Genomic DNA, 22511 nt, shown 5'->3' on the forward strand with positions numbered 1-22511 from the left:
CCACTACACCATAGAGGATTCATGTTTAAAGACTTAAATTATATAGAATATGATACTTCTTTATACTAATGATAACAAAGAATTGAGAAGTGAGTCATGATGGGGTGGCATTGTCATAGACCTGTCAGTTCAAGATCCTTAGGGATTTTTTTTCCCTTTTTTCCCATTTATTTCCGATTTTATGTGTTTTTAATTTTTTTTATTTATTTATTTTTTTTTCTGAGGTTAGGTGTGGTTGACCTGGATGACCTTGAGGTTGACCTGGATGACCTTGAGGTTGACCTGGATGACCTTGAGGTTGACCTGGATGACCTTGAGGTGAATGGCGACTCTGGGACACTTGTGTCCCAGAGTCGCCATTTTCATACTACTCCTTTACATTCTATGATAAAACATTAAAATAAATGAAATAATCATAATATTCATCATGAATTTATTATATAAACATAATGTATTATTAGGCTACCCAGCAATCTCCTGGTCAGAATATTTTATTTAGTTTTGTCACCCTATCAGCTGGATTGAACATTTCACATTATTTGTGAGGTAAGGTTGTAGCGAAGTCAACAATAGGAAAAGAGCGGTTCGATCATCCTTCAAACATATTTCGAACCTCAATCAGACCCTTGCATAACATCTAGCATAACGTTCATGATAGGAGCGATTGCGGAGCAAGTGCGGAGCGTGCGAGGAGCATGTTGGAGGCGCATATATCTGTACACACCTTTAGAGTGCTGTTTTAGGATTCACGATTCCATTAGAACCCTTGCTTTGATGAGAGAGACCCACTAATTTTTGTTCATGGTCTGTTAAGTGGTCGATTATCTTCTCCTCCACTGCTCCCATTGATCAGGTTCCTTGTCCCTGCTTTCAATTCCAGAAATCATCTCACCTTCCTTATTATCAGGAATAGAATGGTACATCAGTGGCTACAATGTTCCCCTGTTTAGGTCTCTTTGATTATACAATAAAGTTAGTGCTAGATTTCTTTGATTCGGTTCAAGTTCAGGAGGAACTTGAATAAGATCTATGTTTGCTGAGTTTTTTCGTCCTTTGCTATGTATTTAGTTATGTTCTTCTATCTTCTGGTGTCTTGGTTTATTGCCTGCTGTCATTGGTAGGCACTATTTTTGTGTCTTTGGTCTGGATGGCCAAATGTATGCAAAGTTTCCCAAAACTCTGTTTTCCTTTGTTTCTGTTTAGTATTTTTTCCTTGTATTCAATAGTATTGGTTACTTACTTCTTTCTTTTTCTTCCATCTGCTATTATAATTTTCATGTTTGCAAGGTTTTCCATTATCTTTTGTATTCAGTTTTTCCTAAAACTCAATAGTATTAGTTATTTTATTCTACTTTCCATGTTTTTCTTTTTTAAATTGTACTGTTCATTGAGCGTAATGGTGCAAAAACAGGATGTAGTTCCTGGTGCCCTCAGATATGTATATTTTCAAATAAATAAATCATCCACTCCCTTTGATTGGAGAATGGCTTCAACTCTGGAGTGAAGATGAATTTAATGCACATAGAAGGAAGATCCTGGTCCACAATTTGAGAACATGCTATGATGGGTACATGCTCCGCAGTCCTAGACTATATACCATGTATATACTCACATCCTGCAAAAATTCTGCTTTTTCCTAGCCCTTTTCAGCCCCATGGGTCCATATGGCCCCATGACACTTCCTCGCTTAAAAAATATGTTTCTACCATCCCACTGGTTCCATTTGTTCACATCAGGCTAGTTCTTCATTATCCCATCCTGCATTGGAGTGCTGCAGTCGATTATTCTTTTGAAAACCAACCTAAAACATATGTTTTTCCACAACTGCGCAAAAAAAAAAGAATTTACATACTCAATACTCCTTGTAAAACAGCTTTATTCTCAGAACTTTTTCGCTCGCTAACCATCTGCTCATGTGCAGTAGATTTTCTTTACGCTCGCTAAACATTTGCGCATGCATAGAAGAGTTTCTTCACGCTCGCTAATCAGCTCAGATCTTACCTAAAAAGTCGGTAATTGTACCGGTTCTGCACTCTGCAGCAATGATGGATATCAGTGAAGATGAATTATTATTAACTTTGCCAGATGTAAGTAATTTGACAGGTTTTTTGGGAGTTGTGGAAAAAATTTTGTATGTAATTCGCGCGTAATGCTTCTTTATCGCTCTTGTAAAATTATTTATGTATTAAGAGTGTAATGTGTGACTTTATCGCTCATGCATAACAGTTATCACGCAACGGGAAGCGGAGCGTAATAACTGTTTTGTGCAAGTGATAAAGTCGCACATTACGCTCTTAATACATGAATAGCTATTCTGTTACTAAACACGATGCTAATGCTGCATGATGACTGAGACTCATTGAAATCATAATTTCTGAAGGTGAGTGTATTTTCAATTATCAGAAAAATACTCTGTTATTCAATACATTCTTATAAACCTTATGAGCCATCAGAATATAGTATAATGTCGATATTTAGTTTATTATCAATAGAAAATGTTTGGACCCAAATGGACTCACTGGGCACATCATACACAGGCCAGACATAGCCTCAATTTCATAGTCTCTTGTTTGTAATCTATTTATTCATCGAACTTCTAGAACGTTATGAATGGAATATATTGTGTTAAATATTGTCATATGATCAACTTTTGATAATTTAAGTTTGTTTCTGATAGGTACTTTGTTCTGAAAATTTTTATTGCTGAAACTTTCATAAAATGTGGACTATAATCTACCTACAAATCATGTCAACAATTCTGTTTGTATTGTTTCAGATTGCTATTCCTGTTGACAGTAATGAGTGGCAAACAATTCTTTTTGATGGAGATTTATTTGATAACGAGCTACTTGAGTTGACTCAGTTTCAATATCTCAAGAAATTCTTCTCTGATGACATAATTCAAATGTTTGTTACCGAGTCAAACCGCAGTTCAAAAATCTTGTGGGGGGGGGGAAAGCATAAATACAAATAAAATTGAAAAAGAACAATTTTTCGGCATACATGTCATGAGTGGTGTCATACAAGAACCAAGCTATTTATATATTGGGCTGATGTTAGCAGGTTGTGTTCTATAGCTGACTGTATGCAGAGAAATAGATTTGATACATTGAGATCAAATCTCCACGTAGTGAACAATGAAAATATGCTGCCAAAAAGTCACCCTGATTATGATAGGCTGTTCAAGGTTCGTCCTTTTCTTAACATTTTGTAGCAGAATTTCAGAATACTTGAACATGAGGAGTTCAGTGCTGTTGATTAAATGATGATTTCTTTCAAAGGTAGTAGTAGCATCAAGCAGTAAGTCAAGAATAAGCCTCATATAAGTGGGGTATAAAAGTATTTTGTTTGGCAAGTCGTTGTGGCCTTCTAATAGACTTTGTGGTGTATATAGGCAAGGGTACAGCTCCATCCGATTCAGGCTTAGGTCTAAGTAGGTATATTGTTATTCGGCTTGCTCATACAATCCCCAAGCATAAGAATTTACAAGTTGTCATTTGACAATTGGTTTGCATCCTATAACTTAGTTGTAGCTTTGAAAGAAATTCGAATTTTGCTTGTATGTACTGTACGAACAAGTCGTATACCAAATTGTTCATTCCCTTCAGACAAGGAATTCACAGATGAAGGTAGTTCTTTCTCAGTGAAAACTGGAAAAAAAGAAGATATAGTTGCTGTCAAATGGTATGACAATAAGAGTGTTCACTGCATGTCATCATATGTAGGCTGTGAACCAACTGATGAAGTGAAAAGATGGTCTGTGAAGGAGAAAAAGTATGTCGAAGTTGAACGTCCTGCAATGAGACGATAAAAGAGTATAATAGCTATATGGGTGGGATTGATCTACATGACATGCTTGTGTCTCTTTTTGGTATTGGAATGAAAGCAAAACGTTTCTATTTGGGAATTATCTTTCATTTTGTGGACATTTGTATTGTCGATGCATGGCTCTTGTATAAGAGGCATTGCTCACAAAACAAGGAAACCTCAATCCTCCGTTTAAAGTTCAGGTTTGAAATAGGAGAAGCTTTGTTGAAATCTGGAAAAATCTCTCTGACAAACGTGGTCGACCATCCTCTAGTAGTTTAGAATCAGAACCACAAAGAAAAAGAGCTGTAAATCCTGCTGTAATAAATGATGTTCGATTTGATCAGATCGGGCACATTTGATCAGATTTTGAAGTACATTGATTGATTATAGTATGTATACATATACATATGGGATTAGATTAGATTAGGATGGATTGAACTAAAAAATAAGTTAAATTTTTTGTATAATAGGTTGTCAGAGTAACTGTTCTGTATTAATTTGTTCCCATGTTTCTCGCACTTGTAATATAATCAATCCTTGTGTATTTTCCAGTTAGCCTATAGTTTGTTAGTTACTATAGATAATAGAAGCCAGATAGAGTAGAGAGGAGCATCTATTCTAGAACAGCCGGAAAAATCTCATTTTCTGCGCTAGGTGCGAAATATACTATATATTGCGGTTCCAAGCATTGTGAATATGAGGCAATAAACATTTACTCATTCCAAACATTTACTTATTTCTACCAATTTCCCAGTGGGTCCAATTGAACCCACCCCTTTTTTCCCTAGGTGGAAAGTTTTTTCAAGAGAAAAATGGTCAGATAGTATTCAGAGAAGCTGAAGAAACTCAAAAAACCACAATTTTTTTCACCGACTGGTTTTAAATGGTTTCGAACTGGACGGTAGCAGATAAGATAGCTCGTGCCGGCCTACCGACTCCGTAAACAAGTTAAAGGCTGCCTACTATTATTGTCTACACATTATTTCTTTTATAATAACTCAATACTCTAGTGAGAATTTGTCGATTGTGACTAGGTTTCGAGTGAGTTTGTGATCTCTTGCTTTACTGTGTTTAAATTCTGTCGTTTGAGTGAAGAAACTTATTCGTTATATCGTCTGTATAATACTAGGTATTAAAATGAGTTGCTTCATGTGCAAGCAGCCTTTCAAAAACGTTCAGGACGTTGCAAAGTGTGCATCATGTGCTAATAAATTTCACCCAGGGTGCTGTCGAATACGCACGGTTGCGAAACTAAACGCCATGCTCGCGAGCGGAACATCATGGAGATGTGATCAGTGCTCTGGGACGACAACATCGAACACCACAGACACTGGGACAACACCATCCAACGCCACTGAAGCCGATGGTGACACCGATGATACGTCCGTTAAGGGCATGTTGAAGAATATACAAAGTCAGATGGAGGTTAATAAAAATGAATCGTCGGCGAACTTTGCATCTCTTCATGAGGCGTTGGCGTCAATGAAAACTTCGTTCGACAGTCTTGAGAAGAAATTGTCACTAGTTGAGAGCGAGAATGTGAGTTTGAAGTCCCAGTGCAGCAAATTGAGGGAGGATAATAGCAAGCTGATTAAGGATATAAGTGATCTGAAGTGGGTGGCTATGGAAGCTGAACAATATTCAAAACTACGAAACATTGAGATCCAAGGAATTCCTGTCACGAAGGATGAGGACATATATGTTCTTCTGCGTGCGGTCGCTCAAGCTCTGAAGCTTAGTTATAAACCGGAAGATATATCGATAGCGCATCGTCTGCCGCCCTCAAGAAACGGTTTTCCGCCGTCTATAATAGCTCAGTTTGTACGGCGTTCAATAAGGGCGGAATGGCTGAAGGCGGCTAGGACCATCAGGATAAAAGCGGTGGACGTATCGGCATCTTTGGGGACAACTCCTGTCTACGTGAATGAACACTTGACCAAGCACAACAAAGATCTTCTGAGGCAGGCAAAAAACAGCATCAAAGCAGGGAACCTAACACACGCATGGGTGAGGGATGGCAAGGTGTACGTGAGGAAGACGGCTGACTCGAGAGCGCGACGTTTATACTGGACGCTGGACGAACAGGATAGGCCGACAACCACCGCCTCCAACGCCAGTGCTAAGTGAAAGTGCCCAGGTTTTTTACCACAACTATAAAAGGTAGTGCAGTTGCTTGTCTTATTTTATCTTTTTTTCTTCATTTTATTTATTTTTTTTCAATTTTTTATGTTTATTTACAATATTTTTTTTATGTACTTGGAATTCTTTTATATAAGCCAGTGAGCTATCTCTCTCATTCATAAATGAGACTAATAAAATGTATTTGCTTTTAATATTTCTATGCTCAAATGCAGCTCTTATGAACTATTTCACTATCTTGAGCGTGAGCGAATCCTGAGAAACTCATTTGAGGACTTAAGACGCAGTTTTAGTCTAAATTTTTAAAACAAAATAATATTGATTTACATTTCAACTTATATAATTTTTATAGTTTTGTGATGAGAATTATGGTAACAGGATAGGCTATGTATGAAATTATCAATAATATTATTTTATTAATGTGTTGCTATATTCACTAATTTCGTTATCGTTATCACTCTCGTCAACTGATTATAAAATAAATGCACAAGTTACATTATCATTTAAACATATTTGCTTGATGTATTTCAGTAGTAAATGTCTTGATTTCATCTGTCTTGATCAGTAGGGCTTGAATCGAAATGCATCAATGGTGATTATGGATCAATATTTCTAGAGTTGTTTGTGCAACATTACGATACTGAGTCGATATCCTACATACTGTTTTATGCAAATCAGAACTAGTGTTGAATAGAATTAATATCATTGAAAATTAATAATATAACAGTTTCTGAACTATTAGCGCACGAGAAAAACGCTTTTAATATGCTTTTATTCTTAATTGAATAGCCAACTCATTGGAACTAATACTTATGTTTTCAATCTGTTAGATTAGAGGATTAAACTACGGTATTTAGTTGACTCTCCTACAAGGAAATAAGAAGGTGCTTGATCCAATATCATCATTCTGGCCTTGCTTTTGTCAATAGTACAGCATAGATTATTTTAGGGAAGAGTTTGGTAAACAATATTGATGGAACTAATTGTAAGGTTTTCTCTCTCTTCTCTCATTCACTCACTCACTCACTCACTTTGTCTCTCACTCACTCTCGCTCTCTCTCTCTCGCTCACTATCACTCTCGCATTCTTTCTCCCGTTCAAGATATTCTGCTTGATAATTAGTTATGTCGTAAAGAAAATAAGAATAGCTTTAGGCTGACCTCTCGAAAATGATTTTCGCTAAAAGATAAGATTGTGATCCACTGTAGTAGTCGTAGTTTGATTTTCATTTCTTATCAATTTCAGTTAATGCTAAATACTTGCTTTCGAGCCTACTACTATTATTGACTTTTATCACCCCTATCAAAATTCAATACACTCAGTCTATGCATGAACTTCATCATCTCATATAATTATATTCTATTACATCGGTGCCGGTGGGCTTGGCGTGTCTAATGTTCTGTTTGAGGACGATATGAGCGAAGTTCTTTCTAATTTCAGAAGAACAAAGGAATCTTCTTCTGTTTTTGCTAATAGAATCTTTGTATGCTCATGTATTTCTTACGTCATCTATCGTGTTTATGTGTTGTGTATGAATGTTGTACGAATGATTTGTGAGTGTGTCATCTTAATGATTGATGTTTTATCATCTATTAGTATGGAGCATAACCTTCGTTATTATACTATACAAAATGACTTCATCATTAGTAATGGTTGAAATTTGTGAATTTGTGGGGGACACCACTGATGTTAACACGAGCTTTCTAACAAACGGTGAAAACATCACAATTTTTCACCAAAATATCCGTAGTTTGAATAAAAATTTTGATTCATTTTTAATGTACCTTAGTTGCTGGAAAGTAAAGCCGGATGTAATTATCTTGACTGAAACCTGGTTTCAACCGATCGATGATACCAGCCCCTACAACATCGAAGGTTATGATAATTACTCTACCGGTAATGATGTAAGTAGGGCATCAGGTATTATCATTTTTGTCTCATCTAGCCGAGGTATTGTGTGTTCGCGGGAGGAATCAAAAATTGATGGTGCTGATTCAGTTTTACTGCACTTTAAAATTCTTAACTACAATATTTCAGCATTTTGAGCTTGTACAGATGGCAGTTTGTTGGAATGGATGTTTTTCTGAATAGTTTTGGCCAATTTTTGGAGAGTGTAGGATGTAAGGGTGACTCAATGGTTCTGGGTGACATTAATATTAATATTAATGATATAAATAATCCTGGAGCTTTTGACTACTTGGAAATTTTGCATTCTAACGGTTATCAATCGCTCATAGATATTGATACCCGTGTAACAGATATGAGTTCAACTTGTATTGATCACATTTTCTTCAAGTCGAAATATAATAGGATAAAAGTTCGGAGTGCAGTGATTGAATCGCTCATTACTGACCACAGAGCGGTTTCAGCTTCATTGTCAATACCTGAATATAGAGACAGTGATGCTACTCCAGTAGTTCAAAATATAACAGATTTTAAGAAGTTAGCTGACTTATTGATGGAACACGACTGGACTAATTTATATGATTGTAACCTTGTTGATGGAAAGTTTTCCATATTCATGGATGTACTCCTCAACTATATAAATCAGTGCACTTACCAGCGCAAACGTTCTTTTAAAAATAATAAGCACTTGAAACCATGGATGACAGATAGCATTTGCATTGCAATTAGAAATCGTGATAAACTTTACAAAAAACACAAGAAATATCCCCAAAATAATAATTATAAACATGATTTTTTAACTGCAAAGAGTAATATAAATAAATTGATAAAAGAACAAAAATATAAATACTTTTCAAAATTGAAGACTTTTCCTGTAAAGAAGCAGTGGGAGATCATCAATGATCATTGTGGTCAAGCTATTTCTAAAAAAAAGCCTATCCATCTGCATTGCGGAAATAGTGTTTTGATTGATGAAAAACTCATCACAAATAAATTCAATGAATATTTCATAAACATACCACAAGAAATAGTTTCTTCTATACATGATCCAGATGAATTGATGAATGATAATTATAATAGAAAATTCAAAACTGTTAATTTCTGTAACTCTTTCTTTCTAAAACCCATAACTTTTTTTGAATTATTAACTAAAATAAATATATTGAAGAAAGGAAAGTCTCCGGGACCGGATAATATATCATCTAATTTAATAAAATCAATATCTTATGCAATAGTACCTATTTTGTGTCACATCTTTAATGCGAGCTTTTCAGAGGGTAAATTCCCAACTAGACTCAAAACTGCAAAAGTGATCCCGATATTCAAAAGTGGATCTAATACAGAAATCTCAAATTACAGACCCATCTCATTACTCTCAGTTTTTTCAAAAATTTTTGAAAAACTTTTTAAAAAAAGAATAATATCCTTTTTCAGTAGAGTAAAGTTCTTTCATAGGGATCAATTTGGTTTCCAGGAGGGCTTAAGTACAGAGCAGGCGCTTAACAAGTTTATGGCAGATATCTATCACGGGATCAATACACCTCATAAGTACAGAACGTCAGGTCTATTCTTAGACATAAGAAAAGCATTTGACACTGTAGAGCACAATATCCTTTTGGAAAAGCTTCGTGCTGCTGGAATCCGTGGGGTGGCTAACATGTGGCTAAGATCATATTTGTCAGATCGCAAGCGATATGTTTCAATTTCTAACAGTGATAGTGATTTGGCAATGGTTAAATATGGTGTCCCACAAGGATCAGTTTTGGGTCCCATACTGTTTTTAGTGTACATCAATGATTTATTTTCTCATACTTTTAATGGATCCATTACATCCTTTGCTGATGATACAGCCCTAGCATACTCAGCCAAAGACGAAAGAGAATTGCATAGAATGATTCAGCATGATCTATTTGATCTGCGATGTTGGTTTGATTGCAACAAATTAGCAATTAATGCAGCTAAAACCTCCTACATAAACTTCTCTTTGTCAGCAACTTTCTATTTCCCAGATCCTATTAAATACCATCAATTTGGATGTGATTCGGTGGGTTGTGACTGTGAAGTTATAAAACAATCAGAATCCGTCAAATATTTAGGATTGATTTTGGACCAGAGTTTAACTTGGGACTTTCACATAAGAAAAATAAAAAGGTACCTTCTATATTTAGTAAAGACATTTTATCGATTGAGAGAGTTCTTCCCTGTATCTATTCTTCGTATGATGTATTTTGCTTTTTTCAATTGTAGGTTGGAGTATGGCATTTCTTGCTATGCTTCCACATTCATGTCACATTTTAAAAATCTTATAGTTCTACAAAAATCTGTCATTAGGGTCATTTATGGTGCTAGTAGACGGGCTCATACTTTCCCTATGTTTAAATCATTGGGGATTCTCCCTTTTAGATATATGTATGTGTTGAAAGTTCTATCCCTGTTTTATAAAATGAGTGGGGATAGATATTTGATGGAAATATCTATTGAATTGGACAAGACAAAATGTTAAGATAAAATGTTAAGGTTCATTTCCACCATCAGTTACATTAAAATATCAAACTTGAATTGGACAAGACAGTTTGGTTACACGGCAAACTACACGAATGCTGGTGAGACTTCCCAAACCCAACTGTACCACCTTCCAAAGATGTTTCATTTTTCTGGGACCAAAATTTCACAATATCCTTCCTGAGGAAATAAGGAAACTGAAAATTTGCAAACAATTCATCCGTAAAACGAAGTGTTGGCTATGGCTTCATTCACCTTTGGAAATTGAAAATTTCTTCAGAGTGGTAAGCTAAGTAAATAAATTGTCATAAAACCTAAAAATTTTTCTTCTTCTTCTCTCTTCTGTCTTAAATTCTTTTTTCTGCCTTAAAATACCTATGGTCGATTTATAGGTGGTGGCTTCCTCCCCACTGTTCACATGAAGTTTATATCACTATGAGATATAAGTAACGAGGGGAATGCTCCGATGTGTCAATTGTCGAATATTGATGACTGTGTGAATGCGTGTGTGTATGTGTCATATCATTTTCATATGTCCCATTATTCAAACTCCTATTCACGGACAAGGGCTTTGCGGAAGCTCTTTTGTGAATAGTATTTTTGTTTGCATCGGTTCTCACATAAAATGTTAAGGTTCATTTCCACCATCAGTTACATTATTCCAAAATGTTGATATGAGTTGTGTACTTATAAGTTTAAAGTTAATTTCTACTGTATTAATGATACATTATTATTAGTGCCAAATTAACCTTTCAGAAGTGCTTAGTATCTTTAAATTGTTAGTTATAGGTATCTGATGAGATTTTTATTTTTTTTATTTTGTTGTATTGCTGATGTAGACAATAAAACTTGAAACTTGAAACTTGAAATGTTGACTTGAAATTTGTTGCAAAAAACCAGTTTCTGTCTTTATTGACTGGGCTAACAGGGTAACAGGTAACTCCTTCAGTTCATGTGGAAAATGGCAGACAATATTCATTTTTCAACAAAGATTCTCTTGTATGTGTTATTGTTGAAAGCTTCCCTTCATTGCATACCATACAGAAGAAAGATTTTCACTTGGCCTAGAAAAATAGAAGGATATTATTTGTTCTTGAATTCACTCCTTGAACTCATCCATTTAAGAGATAAGAGATAGACCAAAACGTGGTGAGACTAGAATAAAATTAAAACCTTAGTTTTCATTACAAAATCGATGAATAGGTAGTAAAAATACCATGAGTCTCGAGTATAATTTTTACATTTTCAAAGTAAAATCATCAGTTTCGTATATTCAAGCATGATATATAAGCTTACATCGTGTTACTCATGTCAATTTCTTTGCAGTTTTGTCAGTGAGAAATTGGAATTTCGCATAACAGTAATGGGGAAGACAAGAGTGACTTATCCATGACCTAGGCCTATATCCATGTTTGATGTATGATGTCCTTCCATTTGCGTTTCAGAACCTGAGTGATGGGATTTCATTTGGTTTATTCCATGTTTTTTACAGCAAAAGTGTAAACTTTATTTTGAAATGTTAGAAATAAGGAAGTTGGAATTTGCTAGCCTTAATTCTATTTTTTTTTTATACAGATGTCTTTCAAATAGCTATTAACTAGAAAAGTAGAATTTGCTTCAAATTCTATTGTGATCTTTTATTCTGAAAATAAAATTTAATTGAATCATAAATTTATGAGCATACTCAAAACTCCAAGTTCTAACCTTGCACGTGACTAAAAAACTCGATGAACACAGTTTGCTTCGCCCACGTGCTTTTCACAACTGGAACTCTGTCTTGATGAAATTTAGCACAAGTCTTCACTGCAAAGAAAATATTTTCCTTAGGTATGGGATCTCCCTGTAAAGTACACAAACATAGCTTTGTAGACAATGTTGTTTTTTGTTGTATGTGGGATTCGATTTCATCAACAAGAATATTACAATGTTTTAAAAATATGAAGATAATGTTATGGAACAGAAGTTCTATTGTATTTTTTGTAAATTACTGTACAATGGAATGATTTGTAAAAGCGAATGGGCGGGAGCCTGTTGTGCTCTCATGAAGTATTATTGTTTATTTATGAAAATCAAATTAATAGGGTAAACTGGACAACAAACGTTGGGACACCAAAATTCAAACTGCTATAACTTGGACAAAGATGGAAAAAATCTTTATTATTATTTTTTCTCTTGTTCACACTTTCATCCTTGAGGATGGCAACTGCAATGACTGTCAATTGATTTTTTATTGCGAAAACAATATTTTTGGGAGTGTCCCAACCTGGGCCCATGATGACATACCTTGCCCAGGTTGGAACATTGAGCAATTCCCAGGTTGGAACAACTAAAAATGAGCAATTCATTATTTTAGTTAATTTATCAGAAACATATTAATTTGAATTTATATTTCATTATAAAAATCAATAGGGTAAATACATTATTCTTAAGTTTTTGAAAATATCAAAGTTTGTTTGAATTAAGCAACTTCTGAATCTACATTACAGGCAATAATCATACAGAGTGGTGAAAAGTCCAAGAATGGCTTAATGTCTCATACACAAAGGTAATTTGATGGTGGGTGTGATTGGGGTTCCTACTCGAATTAAAAATACTACTTCACTATGGCTTTAAAGATCTGGTCCGTCATCTTGGATCTGCCATATTGAATGCAACTTCATTCTTTCAAATAGGAAGGTGGTCATGCAATGAATGATTTCGATACAAAATTTCAAGAAAAAAGAATTGTGAAAACCGCATATCGATATCTCAAACCTTTCAGAAGATATTCACATTATTAATCAATACTATTCATAGCAGAGAGCAGAGAAAAAAGTCTGAGTCCAAATTTATGTGAAATTTAGAAAAACCTTGTGTATACATAGACGAGCAGTTGAAAAAGGAATATTCCTGCCAAATCTCATCAATTTCTATCAACGCGTTGATATGCCCTCGGCTGCTGGGCAGTGCATGAACCTCAGCTGCAGGCTGTTTATATGTTGTTTCTCCATAGGGGGAAGGAAAAGGAGTTGGGAAGTTAACTGGGCATGAGGATTGATCCCTGCTCAAAATTCTGAGGGAATCAGATTTTTGAGTTGGGTCATCAATGGAGAGGGGATCCCCGCTGGAGATCTTAAATTCAGACCCAGTTGGGTCATGAATGGGAGGGAAAAAGAAAGGAAAAATAATAATCATGGTAATGTGACAAAAGTGGGAAAAATCTCCCAGAAGTTCGAAGGAATCAAATGGGGGACTCCCCTGTTGAAAGTCCCAGTGCTGAACTCTGTCTAATCTGTGTCTAATCTGTGTCTAATCTGTGATCAAAACTGTGATGCTCTGACTGAAATTGCGTCCTGCTTATATACCCAGGAACGCACAAAACTCAAGCGAGAGTTATTAGGCTAAGTGAATTCAAGTACTAGTGGCGCTCTCTAGGCGGCCGGAAAGAGAACTCGTTGCTCTAGCATCGAGCGGCTAAAGAGAGTATTAGAATAAAGCGAACTGATTCCGGGGTCGTGTCAATCCCCCCTGCTTCTGAGAGCTCTATTCTAGTTGCATTTAATGACCATAATGAATAAAAGAATAAAGCATTTAGGTTCGAAATTGACAATAGTAAATGAATAAGTAGGTAATGAAAATAGTAGATATGAGAATATGTAAGACATGTTTTAAATGGGCTTCTTAAAACTAATGTGTGTGCACTGGCCACATGTCATCTTGGTGTACCTTGATGGTTTCACTGTTGTTCCCGACCCAGTGGACTGGTCCTTGAATCTGGGTTATGGTGTATTGACCTTTCCATCTAGGGGCTAGGCTAGCATTGATCTTTCGTTGCTTGTTTGAAAGGACATGGTTTCGAATTAGCACCAGGTCTCCAAGTTGATAGAAGGTGGCAGTGACATCATTGGAGTCAGGTCCTAAGTAGTGCGTTCGATTGTTGGAACCTTGTTGTTCAGAGGCCCAGAGATGCAGTTGTCACTGTTGGATGTCTTCAACCCAGGGTTGAATCTCATCGTTGGTATGATGTATCCATTCACCAGGGCATAGTAGGTTTCTCCCCAGTAGTAATTGCACTGGGACTGTATCAAGTGGTGGCATTCCGACGGTTGCATATTGAGAACAGGACAGCAGGCAGGCAGCATTCCCAGTCCTGGTGATGATCTTGGAGCCTCACTTGCAATCCTTTCTTCAGTTCTTGGTTTCTGTGCTCGGTTGGGTTGGCTTGTGGATGGTAAACTGGAGTGGTCCAGTGTTGAGTTTCCCATTGTTGGTTGGTGGCTTGCCATAATTTCCCAGTGAACTGGCTTCCATTGTCAGTAAGTATTATCTTGGGGTAACCCCACCTGGGAAAGAAATGTGTGTTCATTGTCCATGTGATAGTTGAGGTCTCACTGTTGGGTAGAGGCAATGCTCCTATCCAACGAGAAAACATATCAGTGATGACAAGGATAAATTGGTTGTGGCGCCTTGACAGGGGGTATGGTCCCATTAGATTCAGGCAATTTGCTTCCCATGGGTGTCTTGGTCTGCGTGGACGTTGGGTGGTTGGTCGTGCTTGGTTGTGTGCCTTGGTGCAGGCACACAACATGCAATTCCGGACGTACCTCCAAGTTTCGGCTTTGATCCTGGGCCAAGTGAAGAGGAGAGCTATGCTGTGATAGGTTTCTTTGGCTCCAGAGTGACTAGCTAGGTTGTTGTCATGATGGAGGAACAAGATATGTTGTCTCAGGTCGGGTGGTACTACAATGCACCATTTAGAGTCAGGTGGATGCACATTTTTCTCTTACAATTGATTGTGGACACAGTCTTCTAGGTAAGGACGATAGTGTTTGATGGCCCAGACTATGGCTAAACATTCCTGTTCATTTATGTGGTAGCATTGTTCTGTGGGATTCAGCTCTGCACTAGCGTAAGCAATGATTTGCTTTTTTATGAAATGCATTTTTGGTCTGCTTTTTCCTGATAGAGTACCGTGCCTAGGCCTTTCTGGCTGGCATCTGTTTGCAAGATGAGTGGCTGTGAAAAGTCTGGTCGATGTAGTGGTTGAATGTTCTGAACGGTCTGTTTGATATCCTGGAAGGCTTGTTCTGCTGAGGGTGTCCATTGCCAGGGCTTCTTAGTACTCAATAGTTCGGTGAGTGGTGAACAAAGCTCTGCTGCTTGAGGGATGAACTCTCTTAGCCATCCAACTGTCCCTAGGAATTCTTTCAACTTTCTCCGACTGGTGGATGGTTCCACTGTGATAACTTTCTCTGTGGCTTTAGGTTTTGGTTGTGTTCCCTCTGCAGTGATAATACGGCCTAGATACTCTATCTCAGTTCTTCCTATCTGACATTTGGGTGTAGCCACTGTCAGAGTATATAGTTCGAGACGCTCTAATACCTCAGCCTAATGTAGTAAGTGTTCCTGCCAGTCATTGGAATAGATTATGATGTCATCTAGGTAAGCATAGCAGAACTTCTCAATGTAACCATTAAGGACCTGGTTCATCATTGTCTGGGAGCAGCTTGGAGCGTTTCAAAGTCCGAATGGCATCATGGTAAATTGCAGTTTTCCCTCATCTGGTGTGGTGAAGGCTGTATAAGGTCGAGAGCTAGTGGTGAGTGGCACCTGCCAATAACCCATACGAAGGTCCAGTGAGCTGAACACTTCGGTTTTCCCTATATTCCGGAGGGCATCATGGAGTCGAATTTAAGGAGGGGTGGCTGGTATTGTGATAGCATTTAGTCTTTGATAATCAATACAGAAACGAGATGTTCCATCCTTTTCTGGTACAACCACAATGGGAGAGTTGTAGGCAGTTTCTGCAGATTCCACAAAACCTCTGGTTTTCAATAGAAGAATTTCTTCTTTGATGATTCTTAATTTCTCAGCTGAGTATCTGTAGGGTCGACTGCTGATGGGCTGTTGACTGGTGAGGTGGATGGAGTGTTGTGCAGCTGTGGTGGTGGTGGGTGGTGTTTGCTCCATGAAAACCTCTGAATGAGTTTGGATGATTTGTTGTAGCTGGCTTTGGTAGGCTTCAGGTGCTGCCTTCGTTAGTTGTTCTAATGTGTCTGGGGTCAAACTCCTAGTTCTATTGGGTTTTTCTTCCCAAAAGATTGTCTCGCATCGTAGTTGTCCATACATTAATCGGTCAGCTTCGAAATCCATGATGGCCTCATCTTGAATGAGCCAAGGTCTACCCAGTATGAGGTCTTCTCGTAAGTCTTGCAGTCCCAGAAATGGAACTTCTTGTACAGTGTGTTGGATTTGTAATGGTAAAGTTCCTTGTTGAGTGATATTACAGCTGGTGGACTGGCTAGCCAACTGGACAGTGGTTTTAGTGTATACAGTATCTTGACTGGTAGTGAGGTGATGGGCCTGGATGAAATTGTGAGTGGCTGCTGAATCTAGTGAGTCATGCAACAATTTGCCCTGCAACCTGACTGGTATTCTAAGCAAAGGGCTGCCTGGAAGATGAACTGACATGTATGTTGACTCTCGTTTGTTGTGGTTGGTCTCTGCTGGTGTAACCGTGGTTGGCACCTCAGGAATTGGAGGTGTTGGAGTGACGTTCTGCACAGTTGGATCAGTGGCCGGAGTGATGGCTGGTTGATCACTTGATGGACCAAGTTGGGCAGCTGTCAGATTGTGGACTGGTGATGCTTTGGTGCAGGCTACACTCAGAGTGGAGAGTACGGCTGGTGTTGCAGGTGGTGATTTCATAGCCTTTGGTTTGATTGGGACCCCTGTGTCTTTGACTGGAAAGGTGGGGTCTGATTCCCTCCAGTATTGTCATTTCCCTGCCATGATGCCTTCTGTACTGGACAATCTCGGTGGTAGTGATACTCAGGACAGAAATGACATTTTGGAGCTAGTGGTGTGTAGTTGATTGGTGGTGCCCTTGTTTTCACTGGACAGTCCCGGTGGAAGTGATACTCAGGACAGAAGTGGCACTTGGGAGCTGCTGCTGAACGATTGCCTGTTGACACTGGTGCAGGTGGGGTAGATGTCTTTGTCTTGGGTCGTTGATTCAGGTCACTCTCAAACTCATTAGCCAGGGTAATGAAATCTTTAAGATCCTGTGATCGTGCTGCCTGGACCAGGGTCCGGAGTTCATGGTTCAATTGGTTGGTTAGCAATGCGATGACTTCTGCTTCGGCCAGGGCTGATCCCAGTTGTTGTTGGAGTTGTATATTCTAGCATAGGAATTTTTTCACTGGTTGGTTGTTCTTCTGATTGGTTCCATAGAACTTCTAATGTGCCTCTGCTATTCTTTGAGCTCCTGAAAACTTGGACTGGAGGCGGGTCTGGAGCTGCTTCCAATCAGTGATGAATTCTCCATATTCCTGCCACCAATTGGCAGCATCATCTTGTAGCTGTTCTCGTATGAAGTGGAACCAGAAGTGAGCAGGCACTTGGTGGCTCTGTAGAGTGATTATACATTTCTGTATAAATGTTGCTGGATCCTCATGAAGTCGTCCTCGGAATAGTGGAAGTAGAGCAGCCAGGTTGGGTGTTGAATTGCTCATTGGTGGTAGGTAGTTGGTAGCTGGAAGGTCAAATGCTTGGCCGCCTGTGGTTGTTGTTGTTGCTGTTGTTGCTGGGTAAGAAGTCATCTCTATTGCCACTCCTGGATCAGTAGTGGTTGTTGATGAGTCCAAGGCTGGTGTTGTGCTGTTGGAAATGACCGTATCTGTCATGGTGCAGGTGGTGTGTGTGTGCTAGGAATCATAGGTGGATAAGTGGCTGGAACTGGTGTTGATGAGGGGACAGCTGGGTCAGCAGTTGATGATGCAGCTGGCCCTGGTAGTAGGATGGTGTCCTGGTGTCTCCTGGTTTGAACTATTTTGCTGTGCGCCACTCAGGTCTACTGTCCCCAGAACAGTGGTGTAGATTTGAACAGCTGCATTGGGCGATGGGTCACTCCACATCCATGAAGCTACGGCCCCCATGTTGGACATAAAATTGATATGCCCTTGGCTGCTGGGCAGTGCATTGACCTCAGCTGCAGGCTGTTTATATGTTGTTTGTTCATAGGGGGAGAGGAAAAGGAGTTGAGGGAGTCAACTGGGCATGAGGATTGATCCCTGCTCAGAATTCTGAAGAAATCAGAATTTTGAGTTGGGTCATCAATGGAGAGGGGATCCCCGCTGGAGATCTGAAATTCAGATCCCCGGTTTGGTCATCAATGGGAGGATCCCAGCTTAGGCTCTGAATTCAGAGCCCCGGTCGGGTCATCAATGGGAGAGAAAAATAAAGGAAAAATAATAATCACGGTAATGTGACAAAAGTGAAAAAAATCTCCCAGAAGCTTAAAGGAATCAAATGGGGGACTTTCCTGTTTGAAGTCCTAGTGCTGAACTCTGTCCAAACTGTGTCTAAACTGTGTCTAAACTGTGATCAAAACTGTGATGCTCTGACTGAAATTACATCCTGCTTATATACCCAGGAACGCACAAAACTCAAGCAATAGTTATGAGGCTAAGTGAATTTAAGTACTGGTGGGTGGCTCTAGGCGGCCGGAAAGAGAACTCGTTGCTCTAGCATCGAGCGGCTTAAGAGAGTATTAGAATAAAGCTAACTGGTTCCGGGGTCGTGTCAGCGTTTGGCCGTAATCGCGTTACATACACACAGACAAAAGCAAATCGAGTTGAAGCATAGACCTCACTACGTTCGGTCAATCATGTCTTTAAAAAAAGACTACCAACATCTGATAAAACAACACAGTTGTTTGTCAACATAACACTCACTAATTTTTCACAATTTTAAGTGAAAGTGGGATTGTCCCAACGTCGGCTAGTCTACCCTACAATTAATGCTGTTTAGTCTATAACCATACGATATAAAATAATTATTATTGAACGAAAATTCAACTTGAATGCTGTTAATCACCCCAAAGACTTCTGCTATTGCAAATATCGAAAACAAGGTTAGGCTATAGTCTCATATAGCAGAATCCCGTCTCCTGAAGATCATATAGCCTATTTCATATTTCACAGCTCTTCTGTGCTTTTACATGGGAATCCTACAATTCAGCCAATGTTTGATTAGTATGACTCGTTACTTTCTCTCGAAGTCTAAATTCCTTGGAAATCAAGATAGAAGATTTCTGATTACATATTTGGATTCAGCGACCCCAAATTCTAAGCATTTTCGAAAATACTTAAAAACAGGGGAGTTATGAACGTTCTCATAGGCTAGCCTATAGCTTTCCATTATCATATAATTAACTTATATAGTAAAAACCAACTAAGATAATAAGACAATAATTCTCCTGCCCCACAAAGGGACAGGCAAATAGAGGGTTTTTATAGGATTTTAAAGACTTGAAAAGTTCAAACATGAACATTTTATAACTTTAAAATTTCTAATTCTCTGCAGAAATTTATTTAAACTTTGAAATTTCAAAATTTTGAAAAGATTCAATTTTAAATTTTTGTAATCTAGTATCATGTAGGTCTAATTCTATACTTGTGAAAGAGTATTCGATACACTCAAATCTCAAAAAATATGGAACTCTCTTCCTTTAATTTTTGTAAATACTATTCTATTCATTTTCATGTTCAGTAACTGAGAAATAGTTTCTATGAGTGCAAAAACGTATCTCTCTTGTCAATGTAGGTACTCATTTCACAAATGGTAGGCCTACATTGAAGAATTTTTCATGATGCAATACCAAACCGGTGGTAAATTAATGAGATTTGAGAGGATAAATGACAACATGACAAAAGCCGGTTCCTGGCTCGGGATAACAATGTGACAGACACAATTAGACGCAATGTACTTCAACAAAAAATGTGAACACTGTCCAGTGTTCTCAAGGTTTCAAGATACACGTCTCCTACAGTGTGGAAAAGATCATATGGTAACAGGTAACAGCTAGATTGGAATTCGATGAGCACTACTATTCAAAAATCGAATTCATTATTATAATCAAGCACTTGGATTGAAAAATGTAATTAGGTAGGCTACTTCAAATACACTGAGTTAGAAAGAATAATAATTAATTGTAAGTTGAATGAAAAAGACTGAGAAATTGTCAAAAAAACCATAGATCTATTGATACTTAGGAAGACCGGTTTCGGTTATTACACCATTGTCAATCTCTGATAAACTAAAACTAAATACAAGAGCAGCAGAATTTATACTAGTGGGCGGCGAGTACTGCTATTGGTCAAGGGCATGAACGCCTGCCATTGGCCCAGCTAGATAGTCTCCTCCTCCTCAACGGTGTGGCAGAATGGTAGCTTAAGCAACAGAATCGCCATGATACCAAAATTTACTTTCAGTTCAAAACAAGAACCAAGAAAACAAGTGTGAAAGATAATAAAACAAAAATGTATATGGAAAAACTATTGACTAATGTATGCTTACAAATTTATGATAAAACTAAATTCATAAAGTTGTATTGTTTGAAATGAATCTGGTCATTTGAACTATACTGGGAATTTTCCTTAATTACTCTTGTTATTTCTAAAGCCTCTAGAATATTCAAAGATCTGCCTTTGTTATTAACATGCAGAAATTCAACATTCTCCTCAATTGTGAACTTGTGATTATTTGTTATCAAATGTTCTGCAAAGTTGAATTCCCCATTTTGTTTACTCCAATCTCTGATGTGTTCTTCAATTCTACTTTGAAACTTCCACCAGTTTGACCCACATAACAAGCATTACAATCACCACATTTAAGTTTGTACACCCCACTTTTATCCCAAATATCAATTTTGTCTTCAATCCAGCTAAATAGACTATTTAAAATCGGTTTGGTCTTGAAAGCAAAATGAAATCCATTCCTCTTCAATTTCCTACCTATCTTATCAGATACAAGGCCTAAATATGGGATTGTTATTCAAGTCTTCTCCTTACAGGTTGAGCCTACAAAGCTAGAATTGATTGAAATTTGTCTATTAATTTCACTCAATAATCCGTCCACCATACTTTTTTCATACCCATTATTTTGTGACAGCTATCTGTTTAATTTTAGTGATCTCAATATCAAAATCATGATGACTCATAGGTATTGTTAATGCTCTATAGACCATGCTATTGAAAGCAGCAAGTTAGTGAGAAATAGGATGACAAGAATGAAGAGGAATGATAACATCGGTCTGGGTTGGTTTTCTGAAAATAGAAAACTTGTGAAAACCAGTGCTATGATCTACTCTTAAATCTAGAAAACTCAATACACAATCCTGTTTACCTCTACAGTGAATTTTATACTATGATGTAATCCATTCAGATAGGAAAGAGAATTGTTCAGTTGTCTGTTACTTCCTTTCCATAAGCAAATACTCATCTACATATCAAAACCAGTAAACAATTTTATCTTTGAAATGACTATTTTCAATAATTCTACTTTCTTACTTATCCATAAATAATTCAGCTACGAGTGGTGAGAGAGGTGACCCCATTTCCAACCCCTCACTTTGTTCAAAGAATCTATTGTTAAATTTGAAATAATTATGCTGAGTGCATAATTTTATCAATCCTATCAGTTCTTCTCTGAGTGTACGATCATTGATAGAGGCTTTCATTATTTCCTCAGCTCTTTCAAGACTTTCTCCCACCGGAAATTCTGCTGCTCTTGTATTCAGTTTTAGTTTATCAGAGATTGACAACGGTGTAATAACCGAAACCGGTCTTTCTAAGTATCAATAAATCTGTGGTTTTTGACAATTTCCTAGTCTTTTTCATTCAATATGAATAATTACCACAATATCAACTTCTCAACTACACAAAAAGTGAATAATTGGAAGCATCAATATCAATATTGATGTTGTTACAGCGTTACATGAATGGTAGAATCAAACTGAAATAAATTATGAAATTTGTTGATATTGTGAACTCCATGATTGAAAAAATACAAATTTTGTTGTCAATTCTACCTAATTAGCACATTTTCAGGACTTCAGTTTTGTTTTAGAACCCACAAAAATAAATAATATGTAGGTTACAAGGTTACATACACAATAAAAATCCTTTTCGGGAAATGATACACAGCCGTTTCTATTCTTGATACAAAATTTATCAGGAAGGTCAACCAGAGGAATGTCAACAAGCAACGCAAGTTCATAAGATGCATCAATGGATAAATTTGATCTTATTACTGCCATTTCTTCATATATTTCACTGATCCTGGAAAAGTATATTTTACATTAATATTATTGTACAGTGTTGTGGGTATACATT

The 22511-nt window shown here is 37.5% G+C and overlaps 1 protein-coding gene across 4 annotated transcripts in view; it reads right to left on the reverse strand.

Moving 5' to 3' along the window:
• The window catches only part of LOC111057289 (beta-1,3-glucosyltransferase-like), a 280534-nt gene that overhangs the window by 96146 nt on the left and 161877 nt on the right, over positions 1-22511 (reverse strand). For 3 of the 4 annotated variants that reach the window (XM_039436981.1, XM_039436980.1, XM_039436982.1), the window contains 2 exons: positions 22289-22457; positions 12061-12196 (listed from right to left, as the gene is read on the reverse strand). In XM_039436981.1, the coding sequence (XP_039292915.1) occupies positions 12061-12196; positions 22289-22457 (305 nt within the window). The remainder of the gene's footprint in view (positions 1-12060; positions 12197-22288; positions 22458-22511) is intronic. The other variant, XM_039436983.1, reaches the window with a different exon arrangement.

This window comes from Nilaparvata lugens, chromosome 10, assembly GCF_014356525.2.
Source record: "Nilaparvata lugens isolate BPH chromosome 10, ASM1435652v1, whole genome shotgun sequence".
NCBI classification, from domain to species: Eukaryota; Metazoa; Arthropoda; class Insecta; order Hemiptera; family Delphacidae; genus Nilaparvata; species Nilaparvata lugens.